The sequence below is a fragment of the Orcinus orca genome, chromosome 7 (genome assembly GCF_937001465.1).
Source record: "Orcinus orca chromosome 7, mOrcOrc1.1, whole genome shotgun sequence".
NCBI classification, from domain to species: Eukaryota; Metazoa; Chordata; class Mammalia; order Artiodactyla; family Delphinidae; genus Orcinus; species Orcinus orca.
Genome location: NC_064565.1, coordinates 8,174,885 through 8,191,197, shown reverse-complemented (window position 1 = coordinate 8,191,197; position 16,313 = coordinate 8,174,885). Strand labels below are relative to the sequence as shown.

The window sequence follows — 16,313 nt, the reverse complement described above, 5'->3', positions numbered from 1 at the left end:
TTAAAAAAGCATGTACGAGTTCTGCAAGTCAAATATCTGGACTTTTAACTGATGACTTAAAAACTCCAGAGAGGGCTTCCCTGGTGGCGCAGTGGTTGAGAGTCTGCCTGCCGATGCAGGGGACACGGGTTCGTGCCCCAGTCCGGGAAGATCCCACATGCTGCGGAGCAGCTGGGCCCGTGATCCATGGCCGCTGAGCCTGCGTGTCCAGAGCCTGTGCTCCGCAACGGGAGAGGCCACGGCAGTGAGAGGCCCGCGTACCGCAAAAAAAAAAAAAAAAAAAAAAAAAAACTCCAGAGAAAACCATTAATGAATAAAATGCAATTTTATATAATGTAAGCTACTAAAAAGCAAGAGACTAACAAATTCTAAGACCCTTTGTCAAGGGGCAGTATTTTTTTTTAATACATATAATGTTTCCTTACAAATTGTATGCCCTTCCCAAGAAAAGTATGCATTAAGAGGGTATACAATTTGAATGCTCATTATTTTAACATGAAAAGTGATTACATGAAGAAAAACTATTGATAGCCTCAGGAGAAGTGATATTTAAACAACACAAGCCATTTGGAGTGAATTATTGAATTTGTGTCTTTTCCTACAGAGCATAGCTTAGATGTATTTTGAGATATACATATTTTCCTGTGGTAGAATCTTGTGTAAGTTATCTTGTATTTACCACAATTTGCCAGCTTCACCCAAATAAGAGTATGGATAGCAAAGGTGTCCATTCCAGAGCACCCCCATGGTAAGCACCTTTTCTTCTCCAAAGAGTGGTTTTGGGGTAGTATTCTACTGATGTTGGTGATGGGTCAAGTTTCCCTCAGTCTTCACACATTGTATATCTACTAATTCCATCCTATAACGACATGAGCAACAAGGAGGTAGCACATCCCAACCATGCAGGAGACAACCATCATTGGGAAGCCCAACCTGAAACACAAAGAGAAGTGGATTATGGTGTCTGGTGTCTGCATAGTACTGTGAGATCTGGACTTATTATTATATTATGTTATTGCAAAAGAATGTGGCCTTACAAGCTTTATATATCCATAAAGGTAACTGTCTTTTATTTCTAGAAATCATAAGTTGGGTTCAGCCTAGATGACATGGATGTGTGCCTCCATTAGATATCCCCCATTGTATCCCCCAAATGAATGTCAGTTCATTTTGACAGCACCATTTTACAGGCACCACCAATGTCTATTCTGCCCAGTTCCTGCATCCAAAATGCAGTGGTGCCATATGAACACAAGCATGTAGGGGCCAGGACCCCAGAGCAGACCTGGCTCCCTCAGAGCAGGTCCTCCTTTGCAGGAGCTGGCATCAGCTGCTCTCCCCCAACCAGGGCCTCCTCTCTGCACTGTCCTCCTGAGAGGTGCCTGCTCCCAGGCTGCCCCCAGCCTGCAATATTCCTGGGTCCCTTCAGTCATGAAATTTTTTGCTGGGCAATCCGGTAGGGGGATGTCAGACTCTCATTATGTACCCTCATCATGGGCAGTCAAGGCACAAATCCCCACTGGAATTTTCAAGGGAACAACAACATAAAATATCAATGTATCTCTAATTATTAAAACATGCTTATATTAGTGCTTAGCAGTATGTGTGGCTGATTTTTTTTTTTTTTTTTTTTTTGTGGTACGTGGGCCTCTCACTGTTGTGGCCTCTCCCATTGCGGAGCACAGGCTCTGGATGCTCAGGCTCAGCGGCCATGCCTCACGGGCCCAGCCGCTCCGCGGCATGTGGGATCTTCCCGGACCGGGGCATGAACCCGTGTCCCCTGCATCGGCAGGCAGACTCTCAACCACTGAGCCACCAGGGAAGCCCTGATTTTTTAATAAAGTAAGTTTAGGGACAATATAAACAGAAATTTTAAATGAGTTTTTAAAGTACCTGAAAAATTCCATGAAAGAAAATCCATATCCATGCTGCTCTGCAATTCCTGAACAAACCACATTTGCTGATGCTCCAATCAGTGTCCCATTACCTAGAATAAAAATTCAAAAAGTAAAATAAAATCTCAGTTTATCTTGGTGGTAGGCTCCTGTTCTCTTTTGTTCTATGATACTTTGATCATCTCACAGGCTTTTGATTGATGATTACTTTACTGTTCACTACCAAAGTGATTGCTGTGCAAATATTTGCAGGAACAAAAAAAACCCATGAAGCTAATGGACATATTTTCATAAACTTTCTCCTCACCTTTCTGGTTGTCACTTTACAAATATAGACTCTAAACTATAGAAAGGGTACACCTACCCTGAGGGTTCCAGGGACAGAAATGGGATCTCCTACGTTTTAGTTCTTGGTGCCCTGAGGATCTTAAACCTTTCAAAATCAGATACTTTATACAACTACTGCTGGCAAACAGAAAATAAATTCACTGCTTGTAAATATAGTAATTCATTTATGAATAGGGCTACTTCTGTTGGATGTGATAGGGAAGAGGAAAAGTTAAGGACAATTGGCAAATCACTGTGGTACGTGGTGACATATATCTTTCAGAGGAAAATGTAAGTAGGGTCAACATCCACAGGAGAGAACATGTGTCTTCAGAGCAGTAGGATCTCAGATGAGAACCACCATCCTTAGGACTCTAGGTCTGGACACCTACCAGCAAATTCTTTGTGTGGATGGAAAGATGGATGTAAACAACCATGATAATAAAATGCCTCTTTGGTTGGGCCTTTTTGACAGCACACATGATCTGCAGGGAAACTATGTGCATACACGTACACAAGTGCGGCCTCACAGTGAAGGATGTGACTCAAACCCAGCCCCCAACAGAGAGATGGGTTCGGGGAAGGGTAAATTTACTTAGTGAAGCCCACTGGCATCTTTCAGTCCCCACCCGCAGAGGTCAGTGTTTGGGGATGGGTGCACGACCCAGGCTCAGCCAAGTTAGTTCAGTTCTGGCACTGTGCATTGCCGAGGACTATGAACTGTGAGACACAAATCTGTAGCTTCCAACAGCCCTCACGGGCCTGAGGGGCTGGTCTTTCTAAGACTGGACAGCAGAGCAGGAGGGCAAGGACCAAGGAAGCTGTGCCCTTCAGTGCTACATTGGCCCAGAACTCCATGCTGCAACACTGAGCACAGAGAGAAGTGAGGAATAAATAACCTCAGAGCCATGTGACCTATGAGGTTTCTCCATGGAGGAGGACCATGGCACCCATTCCGTTACCCATGAAAGGCCTTTGCAGGTGTCGTATGAGTGCTCAGCTGCACACATGTCCCCTCTCCACTCAGTCCTTACACTCTCCTGAAACACACAGGCATCCAATCCGGTAGGAGTCATTATGCACCAGGCCCACAGGCTGCCAGCGCAAAGCATCATGAAGAGCCTCATCTCACTCTCCCTGCCTTTACTCCATGTAAAAGTTTGACTAGGGGGGGTTTGGTGAAAACTTCTGAAATAGCACGACACATCCATTTACATGCTTTCTCTAAGGATTAAATATATTTGACATGTCAATAATATGACTTTAGATGTTAAGAGCTCAATAAAAACTTCCAGCGTCTCCCCAGAGCTCCGAGCCCACCAAGCCCAAGCCCCAATCTGCTTGTGGTCACTGTGTTTCTGATGCCCCATTTTGTGACAGTCCCCCTATTCCTCAGTGTAGTTCAAAGTGTATGGACCCATCCAGAGTTTTAGGAAGGGGGCAATGGAGGTGGGAGGGCAGGAGGGACAAGCCCATCACCAAGGAGAGAGGGACAGCTGCCCCATAGCAGGGGAGGGTGTGACAGGCCAACACCACCCAAGCTGCCTGCACAGGACAGACTTTAGAGTGGCCACAGCCAGCTAGGGAAAAGAGACTCAGTCTTACAGCTCCAAGGAACTGGATTTGCCAATAACCTGAGTGAGGTTGGAAGCAGACCCATCCTCAGAGCCACCAGAAGGGAGCACATCCTGCAGACACCTTGATCATGGCCTTGTGAGACTCTAAGCAGGGACCCAACTGAGCCATCCTTACCGAGAAGGCAAGAACTTGTAAGATAAAAAATCCCCAAAGTTTGTCTATTTGTTATGGCAAGAACTGAGTCTGGATTTCCATCTCAATTCTGAGATCTGCCTCTGCTCCCACTTTCCCCCCACCCCAGACTTCCATTAGCTTCTTCCTAACTGCCCAACCCTAAGCAGGCTCACCCTCTAACCCCAGTAAGCCACTCCCCATGGAAATCAGCTCACATCCTCCAGGGGCTCACAGGGAGCCTGTTAGTGGAGAGACAAGGCATGACACCACGTGGGAGATGTGCAGTGGGCGTGAGATCAGAGAGGCAGAGAGCAAACGCTCAGGGGGCTGAGCATTGAGGTCCCCGTGTCCCCATGAAGAAACTGAGGTGCAGAGAGGCAACATGCTGACTTGTTGGTGCTAGGAAGTGGGTGGGCCCAAGACTCGAACCAGGCATTCTGACTCCAGAGGAAGATCAAAGAGGGTAGGGCTCAGGCTGCATGATGTAAGCCTGAGGCCTTTCTGTAGACAGCCATGCAGAGCATTTGAAGGGTTCCAAGCAGGTGGCAATGTACAAATTTAATGGCAGCACTGGTCCCAGCTAGGTGCTGACATACCAATGTGCCCATCCAGTCACCCTGCCAACAAGCTGACTCTTGCTCTGGAGAGATTCCACACAGAGTCATCTTGCCTGGGTATTATTTCACAGGGTCTGACAAGTCTGCTACCACAGAGAAGCCAATGTTCCTCAGAGGGCCCTGCCTGCAGACCTCTATCACAGAGCACACACATCAGTAGCTGGGCAGCATCTGCTCTGCCACCACAAACACTGCTACTCCAGGACTTAACGTGGAGACCTCTGCTTCTGGACAAAACAGAACTTCACACATGATTCAGGGTCACATTCAGGAACCTGGGTGGCCTCTAAAAATAACAGGCCACACTTTCCTTCTCTTGTGTTGGGGATTAGTGGTTGCAAACATACTCCCTTTGCTCCCAATCAAGATGGCAGAGTAGGAGGATGTGGAACCCACCTTCCCCAAAAAACACATCAAAAATACATCTACATGAATAACAAATTTCACAGAAAACCAACTGAAAGCTGACAGAAATCTCTTATACAGCCAAAGCAGCAAGAAAGATTCACATGTAACTGAGCAGGACAGAAAAAGAAAAAGGCATCATGAAGGGACCGGTCCCGCTGGGAGGGAGTTGTGAAAGAGGAAAGACCACACAGGTGGTCCCTCTCCCTGGGAACCCCCTGCTTCTTCACAGAGGTCTGCCAGGTCAGATAGATGGACTGGAGGGGGCTGAACTCTACTCGCAAGGAGAGCGTGTGTACTGGCTTGCTAGTAATCAGGGTGGAGAGACTGGTGCTGACAGCTGCTACATCGTGACACTTCCCACCCCAAAACATGAACTGAGCAGGGATGATACAATGCACAGTGGCTAGGCTCTGAAACTTGGGCTTCAACAGAGGGACCTTGGGAGAGGATTTGGTCCAGCTCTAGAGGCCCTGGAGTGTAGTCTGGGCCAAAACTCAGAGCCCATCATTAGCACACACAGAGCTGGGTACAGGTTGGCCAAAGGAGCCCGATTATCAGCACACGCAGGTCAGGGTGCAGGTCCCCCTAGGAACACCATGGTCAACATGCTCATACCAGGGCATGGCTCTGGTGGTGGTAGGCTTTGTAAGCTTGGCCACAGCACTGGTAGTTCCAGGTGCAGGTCTGGCAGCAGTGGACCTTGTTGGTGCACGTACCAGGTGGTGGGTGGTACAACAGAGTCACACATGTTCAGTGGACAGCCCCTGGGGAGGAGTACACAGTGGTTCCTTTCCTGGTGGGAGCACTCCAGTTCTGCTCACCTTTCACAATGCAGGTGGGACATAGATCTGTGACAGACAGGCCCTGGGAGAGCCCTACCATAGAGGCAGCCTAGGTCCCAGGGGCAGCACAACCACCTCAATTCCAGTAGTCACAACACCCTGGTCACCAGTGACAGCCTAGCACTAGGTCTGGGATGAACAAAACAGAGAAAGGGATGTAACTTTGCAGTGCTTCTGGGCAGAACTGTGGATGGCTGTATGGGTGGCACTTAGGCCTGCTGTGACCACACAGGCTTCACTTCCTTCAATGCTCACCTCCTTGTGGATACAGCACACACTTAAGGGCAATAGAGCCTTATAGAATGCTACCCTCAGGGTTTCTACTCCAACAACTGGAAAACAGATCCTGCCCTGACAGGGCTGTGACAGCCAAGAGAAGGCCCCACCGAACATCCAGTGCAGGCTCTGGGCATCACTACACCAATCACACCCCTTATCAAGTGGATAAGGGCCAGCAGACTCTGAGGAAAGACATGGCAGGCATCCATAGCAAAAACAGGCCTCACACCAAAAAACTGGACTCAGTCTACAGAGGGATGTTCCTTCATTAAAAAAAGCCCATCAAGACCAGAGTATACAATTATTTCTCCTAAATTCATAGAAAAAAAGAAATTTAACTAAGATGAAAAAGCAGAGGAACTACTGCCAATTGAAAGAACAGAAGGGAATTCCCTGGCAGTCCAGTGGTTAGGACTATGTGCTTTCATTGCTGAGGGCCTGGGTTTCATCCCTGGTCGGGGAACTAAGATCCCACAAGCTGCATGGTGTGGCCAAGAAAATAAACAAACAAACAAATAAATAAATAAAAGAACAAGAGAAATCCCCTGAAAGAACAAACAATGAAACAGACCTCTCCATTCTCCTAGAACCTGAGTTCAAAAAGGAGGTAATAAAAATGCTAAAAGACTTAAGAAAGATTATCGATAGAAATGCAGATCAGTGCAACAAGGAAATGGAAACTATAAAGATGAAACATTCAAATAAGACAACACAATTGTCAAGATAAAAGTCAATCTAGAAGCAATGAAGAGCAGGCTAAATAATGCAGAAGAACAAATAAGTGATCCAGAAGACAGAATAATGGCAATCGCCCAATCAGAACAGCAGACAGAAAGACAAATTAAAATAAGAAAGCAACATACAAGCTCTAGAACTAAAGAACAAAAAAACAGAGATGAACAATACAATAACTGAAATAAAAAATACACTAGAAGGAATCAATAGCAGAATAACTGAGGCAGAAGAATGGATAAGTGAGCTGGACGATAGCATGGTGGAAATAACTGCCATGGAGCAGAATAAAGAAAAAAGAATGAAAAGAAATGAGGACAGTCTCAGAGACATTGGACACAACATTAAAAGCATCAACATTCAAATAAGTCCCAGAAGAAGAAGAGAAAGAGAAAGGACCTGAGAAAATATTGAAGAGATTATAGTCAAAAAATTCCCTAACATGGGAAAGGAAATAGTCATCCAAGATCAAGAAAGGAAGAGAGTCCTATACAGGATAAAACCAAGGAGGAACATGACAAGACACATATTAATCAAACTAACAGAAACTAAATACAAAGAAAAAATATTAAAAGCCAAAACGTGGAAACCAAGAGAAATTAAGGAAACATTCCCATTTACCATTGCAACAAAAAGAATAAAATACCTAGGATAATTCTACCTAAGGAGACAAAAGACCTGTATGCAGAAAACTATAAGACACTGATGAAAGAAATTAAAGATGATTCAAACAGATAGAGAGATATACCATGTTCTTGGATTGGAAGAATCAACATTGTGAAAATGATTATACTACCCAAAGCAATCTACAGATTCAGTGCAATCCCTATCAAACCACAAATGGCATTTTTCACAGAACTAGAACAAAAAAAATTCACAATTTGTTTGGAAACACAAACAAAGCAATCTTCAGAAAGAAAAATGGAGCTGGAGGAATCAGTCTTCTTGACTTCAGACTATTCTACAAAACTACAGTAACCAAGACACTATGGTACTGGCACAAAAACAGAAATATAGATCAATGAAACAGGATAGAAAGCCCAGAGATAAACCCATGCACATATGGTCACCTTATCTTTGATAAAGGATGCAATAATATTCAATGTAGAAAAGAGAGCCTCTTAAATAAGTGGTGCTGGGAAAACTGGACAGCTACCTGTAAAAGAATGAAATTAGAACACTCCCTAACACCATACACAAAAATAAACTCAAAATGGATTATAGACCTAAATGTAAGGCTAGACACTATAAAACTCTTAGAGGAAAACATAGGCAGAACACTCCAAGACAAATCACAGCAAGAGCCTTTTTGACTCACCTCCTAGAGGAATGGAAATAAAAACAAAAATAAACAAATGGGACCTAATAAATCTTAGTAGCTTTTGCACAGCAAAGGAAACCATAAACAAGATGAAGAGACAACCCTCAGAATGGGAGAAAATATTTGCAAATGAAGCAACTGACAAAGGATTAATCTCCAAAATGTACAAGCAGCTCATGTAGTTTATTATCAAGAAAACAAACAACCCAATCCGAAAATGGGCAGAAGACCTAAATAGACATTTCTCCAAAGAAGATATACAGACTGCCAACAAACACATGAAAGGATGCCTAACATCACTAATCATTAGAGAAATGCAAATCAAAACTACAATGAGGTATCACCTCACACCAGTCAGAATGGCCATCATCAAAAAATCTACAAACAATAAATGCTGGAGAGAGTGTGGAGAAAAGGGAACACTCTTGCACTGCTGGTGGGAATGTGAATTGGTACAGCCACTATGGAGAACAGTATGGAGCTTCCTTAAAAAACTACAAATAGAGCTACCATACAAGCCAGCAATCCCACTACTGGGCATATACCTTGAGAAAACCATAATTCAAGAAGAGTCATGTATCACAATGTTCATTGCAGCTCTATTTACAATATCCAGGACATAGAAGCAACCTAAGTGTCCATCAACAGATGAATGGATAAAGAAGATGTGGCACATATATACAATGGAATACTACTCAGCCATAAAAAGAAATGAAATTGAGTTATTTGTAGTGAGGTGGATGGACCTAGAATCTATCATACAGAGTGAAGTAAGTCAGAAAGAGAAAGACAAATACTGTATGCTAACACATATATATGGGATCTAAAGCAAAAAAGAAAATGGTTCTGAAGAACCTAGAGGCAGGACACGAATAACAAGGCAGCTGTAGAGAATGGATTTGAAGACACGGGGAGGAGGAAGGGTAAGCTGGGACGAAGTGAGAGAGTGGCATGGTCATATATACACTACCAAATGTAAAATAGATAGCAGGTGGGAAGCAGCCACAGAGTACAGGGAGATCAGCTCCGTGCTTTGTATCAACCTAGAGGGGTGGGATAAGGAGGGTGTGAGGGATATGCAAGAGGGAGGAGATATGCGGATATATGTATATGTACAGCTGATTCAATTTGTTATACAGCAAAAACTAACAAACCATTGTAAAGCAATTATACTACAATAAAGATGTTAAAGAAAAAAAAAGCCAATCCCAAAAGTTACACCCTGTAAGATTCCATTTATATAATATACTTGGGGCTTCCCTGGTGGTGCAGTGGTTGGGAGTCCGCCTGCTGATGCAGGGGACACGGGTTTGTGCCCCGGTCTGGAAAGATCCCACATGCCGTGGAACGGCTGGGCCCATGAGCCATGGCCGCTGAGCCTGCACATCCAGAGCCTGTGCTCCACAAAGGGAGAGGCCACAGAAGTGGGAGGCCCGCGTATCGCAAAAAAAAAAAAATAATAATAATAATATATAATATACTTGAAATGACAAAGTTGTAGAAATGTAGAATAGGTAAGTGGTTGCCAAGGGTTAAGTAGGGGGTGGGGATGGAAGGAAGTGGGTGTGGCTATAAAAGGGCAATGTGAGGGATTTTTTTTAGTGATGAAAATGTTTTGTGTCTTGACTGCTTCAATGTCAATATCCTGACTGTGATATTGTAGTATAGTTTCACAATATATTACCATGGAGGGAAACTGGATAAATGGTACATAGGATCTCTTCATATTATTCCTTACAACTGCATGTGAATATACAACTATCTCAAAGTAAAAGCTTAATTAAAGTAATAAAAAAGGGAAACCAGAGGGAAAAATGTTCTCATGACTAAATCCATAATTACTAAACTAAATAAATGTATATAGATAGACAGGTTGACTGAAAAATAAAGTTGAGGAAACATCCCCAAGTCTGGAGGCAAAAGTCAAAGAAGAAAATGCAGAGGAAAAATAATATACACAAGTTCAATATGGGAAACCCCAAATTCAACTACTAGAAAAATCTCAGAAAGGACAGAATGAAATGGAAGGGAGGAATTTATCAAAGAAATGATAGAAGTGGATTCTCCAGAGTAGAAGCAGCACATGAGTAAATACATACCTAATGCCATCTTTATGAAATTTTAGAACCCCAGCGAGCCTTAGAAACTTTCCCAGAGTCATACAACTAGAATATCCCACAGCTGGGAATCAAATTCCTGCAGTTCAGCTCCAGAGTTTCTCCTCCTTACTCTCTTTACGTTGAAAACAAGTAACTAGAAATACTAGGTTCAACAAAAATGGTATGAAATTTGTCACCAAATTTGAAGTAAATTAAAATGACATGATTTTAAGATGATGAAACATCTGCTTAAAGAAAGAAGAAGACTTGATTGGACCTTGATCCTGGTGCACATCTTGGCCCTGCAGTGTGGCATTTACATAGTCAGGGTAGCATAAATGTTGCTGATGGGTTTTCCCAGCTGGAGTGAACCTATGACCAAGCCAGTAGTTTCTGTTGCTTGTAGAACACATTGTGGTTGTTAATTTCCTTGACAAATCTGAGCTGTTTTATTTTACTTGTTGCCAAATTCACGTATTATTTGGATAAAAACAAACTAAAAATAATTTAAATATCTACTTGTGGGACACAGAAAACAAACAAAAATGAAGAATGCTTTAGGTCCAAGTATGCATGGTGTCCTTGACAAAGTTGTCTAGAGATTGTGGGTAATCCAGGCAGCACACGGCTACATTAAAACCTGTTGCTTCCTTTTGGTCAAGTTCATATCCTGAGTGGCAGGTAGTTCTATTAATACTTTCCAAAGGGAATTCCAGTGCATAAAATTAATTTTTATGTTTTCTGTCAAATGAAACATTACCACTGGTCTGAGAGCATGGCTTATTTACCTCAGATTGGATTGGTTGACATAGGACATTAGATTGAAGGTTCTTTATAAACATTTTAAATGGTCATCAAGAGCACAGCAGAGAATAGTTTTGGAAAATGTTCTTGTTCTGCCTCTAGATCCATACATTAGTTTTCATGTAGGATTACCAGACATGCCAAGACAGGCAGCAGCTCTTTGTGTGCACAGCCCAACTTCTAATTCACACCTCTGTAAATGGAAACTGGCCAGGTGGCCTGAGCCAGAATAGTGACACCTAGGACTTCTTTCTCCCCACCACATGGAACCCATGCCATGTGGGGAACTATCAAAAGCCTGCTAGCATCTTATTAAACTACTGAAACAACCATTGACATCTGAATGGTACTCTCACATTCATAATCTTAAGTGAACCTCAGGACTATCCTGTGAGATGCCCAGGGAAAGTTGTCATTTAACACAGAGGTAGCTGACTCCCCTATATCTCCTCCCCACCGATGACGGGGCAGGGACAGTCAGGTGGATTCCTGCCCCTTGCCAGTGACCAACATGAGTGGGCCAGCCAAAGCTATTTGGTGTCAAGGAGACATTGTGAGGTGTCTTCTTGGGGGAGAGGGCAACTTCTGGTAATGATTTCCCTGATTTTGAGAAAAAACTTTACAAAAGAGAGTAGTCCTGCTGCTTTTTCTGGGTACCATCCATTGTTGTGTGGTGATGAGATTCCTGGAGCTGTTTCCAGCCCGAGTGTGGGGCCAGCTCTAAGTGTCATTGATGGGTGGCAGAGCATGTAGATGGAGACACCAAGAAGCCCTGAGACACCTCTAGACTTGCTCCACCACTGACTGCCTGTCACAGGAGATACTCTTCCTGTTGCTGACACCATCTTGTTTTGTATCTTCCTTTCCTTATAACCCAAACCATCCTAATCAATATAATAGAAATGTTCAGTGGTTTGCTCATGGTTACAAAGCTTAGCAGATTTGAGATTTTGATCAAGGTCTTCTGAATCCAAATCTAGTATTCTTTCCACTATGACAGCTGACACAATCTTTTTCCAATGTTTGTGTAGGACGTGCTGGCTGGCTAGACTTCTTCTCTGTGGCTTCCCTGTACCCCACCTGCTTAGGTAGCTTATCCACTCTGCTTGTCTCATTTGGCTGACCAATAAGCCATGGGGGCAACCTGTTTGTGAGCCTTTTGGCATAGCTTTTGTCCTCGTGATAAAAATGTATTGGTACCAGTTCTCCTCCATGCTTTCTGCTTTGGATGCAGCCATGAAACATCTGTGATGAGAGGGATAGGCCAAGAGAATTGTGGAGACCTGCTTCTAATATTACAAGACATCAAGCTGATGCTTGCCAGCCCTCTGACCCTCAGCTTCTTGTTATATGAGAAGAGATGATTTCCCTGAGTGTGTAAGCCTCTGTTAATCAGGTTTCTGTTACCTGTAGCTGAAAGCATTCTTAAAAGAAACAGAGCTCAGTGAGACTTAGTAAGTTAATGTTCTGCTTCCCATGTTACAAGGCCTTCAGGAAACCAAAAGACCTCATGCAAAGGGATGACTGAAAAGTGGATCTGGGGGAAGGAGGTCAGGCTATGCAGAGAGAGTTTAAGGGGAATAGTAGTCCCCACAGTGCCAATCATTCTACTTTCCTGAAAAAGTGGATAGAAATCAAATGAGCAAAGGCTGAGCAAGGGCCGTAAATGAGAGAAGTCAGCTTAGCCTTTGCTCATGTCTCTGCCTCATTCACTCTCCAGGGAAAGAGTTTGGGCCACAAATCTCCTGACTTTACCTTTTTGTCCCCACACAGCCCTCTCACCCTGCCCAAGTCATCACACAGCCAGGGGGACCAGCTCCTACCCCTTCCCTCACTCTGATCCTTGAAGATCTCCCCATTCCTTTCTCTGAATCCAGAAGTGCTCAGGAACAAATTAACCTGCTGAGCCAGTTCACCTTGGCAATGTGAAACATGAAATTGAAAGGGCCTTTCATTTTCTGGCAAGTGGTCCATTGCCAATGAGGAAATCATACCCACTGCAGCATGATGAGATACTATGGGTCTCAGCAATACCTGCCTGCCATTTTAACTGGGAAAAAAGGAGTGTTTTTTCTTTTCTTGGTACTCATTATCATTTTTATTATTTTATTTTTAATTTTACTTTTTACTGAAGTATAGTTTATTTACAATACTGTGTTAGTTTCATGTGTATGGCAAAGTGATTTAGTTATATTTTTTCAGATGTTTTTCCATTATAGGTTATTACAGGATATTGAATATTTTTGCCTGTGTTATAAACCCTTGTTGCTTATCTATTTTATGTATAGTAGTTTGTGTCTATTAATCCCATACTCCTAATTTATACTTCCTCCCTTTCCCCTTTAACCATAAGTTTGTTTTTTTGTGTGTGAGTCTATTTTTTGTATATACATTCATTTTATATTATTTTCTAGATTCAACATATAAGTGATATCAAATAATATTGGTGTTTCTCTGTCTAACTTAGTATGATATTCTCTAGGTCCATCCATGTTGCTGCAAATGGCAATATTTCATTCTTTTTTAGAGCTGAGTAATATACCATTATATGTATATATATCACATCCATGTCTTGGCTATTGTAAATAGTGCTTCTATGAACATTGTGGTGCATGTATCTTTTTGAATTACAGTTTTCATCTTTTCTGGATATATTCTATATATAGATTCTAGGGGTGCAATTGCTGTATCATATGGTAGCTTTACTTTTAGTTTTTAAAGGAATATTGATACAGTTTTCCATACTGACTGCACCAATTTACACTCCCACCAACAGTGTAGGAGGGTTACTTTTCTCCACACCCTTCCCAGCATTTATTATTTGTAGACTTTTTGATGATAGCCATTCTGACTAGTGTGAGGAGATATTTCATTGTGGTTTTGATTTGTATTTCTCTAAAAATTAGCAATATTGGACATCTTTTCATGTGTTCATTGGTCATCTGTATTGAAGACCATGTCTATTTAGGAGAAATGTCTATTTAGGTTTTCAGCCCATTTTTGATTGGGTTGGGGTTTTTTTGTTGTTATTTATTTATTTATTTAGGCTGCATCAGGTCTTAGTTGCAGCACGTGGGATCTTTTGTTGTGGCATGCAGGCTCTTTGTTGCGGTGCCTGGGCTTTTCTCTAGTTGTGGAGTGCAGGCTTCTCTCTAGTTGTGGCCCACGGGCTCAGTTGCCTCCCAGCATGTGGGATCTTAGTTCCCTGACCAGGGATTGAACCCACATCCCCTGCATTGGAAGGCGGATTCTTAACCACTGGACCACCAGGAAAGTCCCCTGGGTTGTTTTTTTGATATTGAGTTTTTTTTTTTTTTTTTGCTTATAAATGTACCTTCCTCATTTTATTTTATTTTATTTTTTAACATCCTTATTGGAGTATAAATGCTTTACAATGTTCTGCTGTATAACAAAGTGAATCAACCATAGGTATGCATGTATCCCCATTTCCTCTTCCTCTTGCCTCTCCCTACTACCCTCCCTATCCCACTCCTCTAGGTGGTCACAAAGCACAGAGCTGATCTCCCTGTGCTACGCAGCTGCTTCCCACTAGCTATCTATTTTATGTTTGGTAGTGTATACATGTCAATGCCACTCTCTCACTTTATCCCAGCTTACCCTTCCCCCTCCCTGGGTCCTCAAGTCTATCCTCTATGTCTGTATCATTACTCCTGTCCTGCACTTAGGTTCTTCAGAGCCTTTTTTCTGTTTTAGATTCCATGTATATGTTTTAGCATACGGTATTTGATTTTCTCTATCTGATTTACTTCACTCTGTATGACAGACTCTAGGTCCATCCACCTTACTACAAATAACTCAATTTAATTTCTTTTTACGGCTGAGTAATAGTCCATGGTATATATGTGCCACATCTTCTTTAGTCATTCATCTGTTGATGAACACTTAGGTTGCTTCCATGTCCTGGCTATTGTAAATAGTGCTGCAGTGAACATTGTGGTACATGATTCTTTTTGAATTATGGTTTTCTCACGGTATATGCCCAGTAGTGGGATTGCTGGGTCATATGGTAGTTCTGTTTTTAGCTTTCTAAGGAACGTCCGTACTGTTCTCCATAGAGGCTATATCAATTTACTTTCCCACCAACAGTGAAAGAGGGTTCCGTTTTCTCCCACCCTCTCCAGCATTTATGGTTCGTAGATTTTTTTTGATGACGTCCATTCTGACTGGTGTGAGGTGATACCTCATTGTAGTTTTGATTTGCATTTCTCTAATGATTAGTGATGTTGAGCATCCTTTCATGTGTTTTTTGGCAACCTGTATATCTTCTTTGGGGAAAAGTCTATCTAGGTCTTCTGCTCATTTTTGGATTGGGTTGTTTGTTTTTTTGTTATTGAGCTGCATGAGCTGCTCCTATATTTTGGAGATTAATCCTTGGCCAGTTGCTTCATTTGCAAATATTTTTTTCCCATTCTGAGGCTTGTCTCTTCATCTTATTTATGGTTTCCTTTGCAGTGCAAAAGCCTTTAAGTTTCATTAGGTCCCATTTGTTTATTTTTGTTTTTATTTCCATTTCTCTAGGAGGTGGGTCAAAAAGGATCTTGCTGTGATTTATGTAAGAGAGTGTAGTGCCTATGTTTTCCTCTAAGAGTTTTATAGTGTCTGCCCTTACATTTAGGTCATTAATCCATTTTGAGTTTATTTTTGTGTATGGTGTTAGGGAGTGTTCTAATTTCATTCTTTTACCTGTAGCTGTCCAGTTTTCCCAGCACCACTTATTGAAGAGGCTGTCTCTTCTCCATTGTATATTCTTGCCTTCTTTATCATAGATAAGGTGACCACATGTGTGTGAGTTTATCTCTGAACTTTCTATCCTGCTCCATTGATCTATACTTCTGTTTTTGTGCCAGTACCATACTGTCTTGATTACTGTAGCTTTGTAGTATAGTCTGAAGTCAGGAAGCCTGATTACTCCAGCTCCTCTTTTCTTTCTCAAGATTGCTTTGGCTATTCAGGGTCTTTGATGTTTCCATACAAATTGTGAAATTTTTTGTTCTAGTTCTGTGAAAAATGCCATTGGTAGTTTGATAGGGATGGCATTGAATCTGTAGATTGCTTTGGGCAGTAGAGTCATTTTCACAATGTTGATTTTTCCAATCCAAGAACATGGTATATCTCTCCATCTATTTGTATCATCTTTAATTTCTTTCATCAGTGTCTTATAATTTTCTGCATACACGTCTTTTGTCTCCTTAGGTAGGTTTATTCCTAGGTATTTT

General features: G+C 42.3%; 1 protein-coding gene across 5 annotated transcripts in view; it reads right to left on the bottom strand.

The window, feature by feature from the left end:
- Positions 1-306: 306 nt before the first annotated feature.
- OCA2 (OCA2 melanosomal transmembrane protein) overlaps positions 307-16,313 on the bottom strand; it is a 258,159-nt gene continuing 242,152 nt past the window's right edge. For 4 of the 5 annotated variants that reach the window (XM_033400198.2, XM_004276885.4, XM_049712577.1 and 1 more), the window contains exons 23-24: positions 1,894-1,987; positions 307-933 (exon numbers count right to left, since the gene is read on the bottom strand). In XM_033400198.2, coding sequence (XP_033256089.1) covers positions 849-933; positions 1,894-1,987 — 179 coding nt within the window. In that variant the 3' untranslated portion in view covers positions 307-848. The remainder of the gene's footprint in view (positions 934-1,893; positions 1,988-16,313) is intronic. The other variant, XM_033400199.2, reaches the window with a different exon arrangement.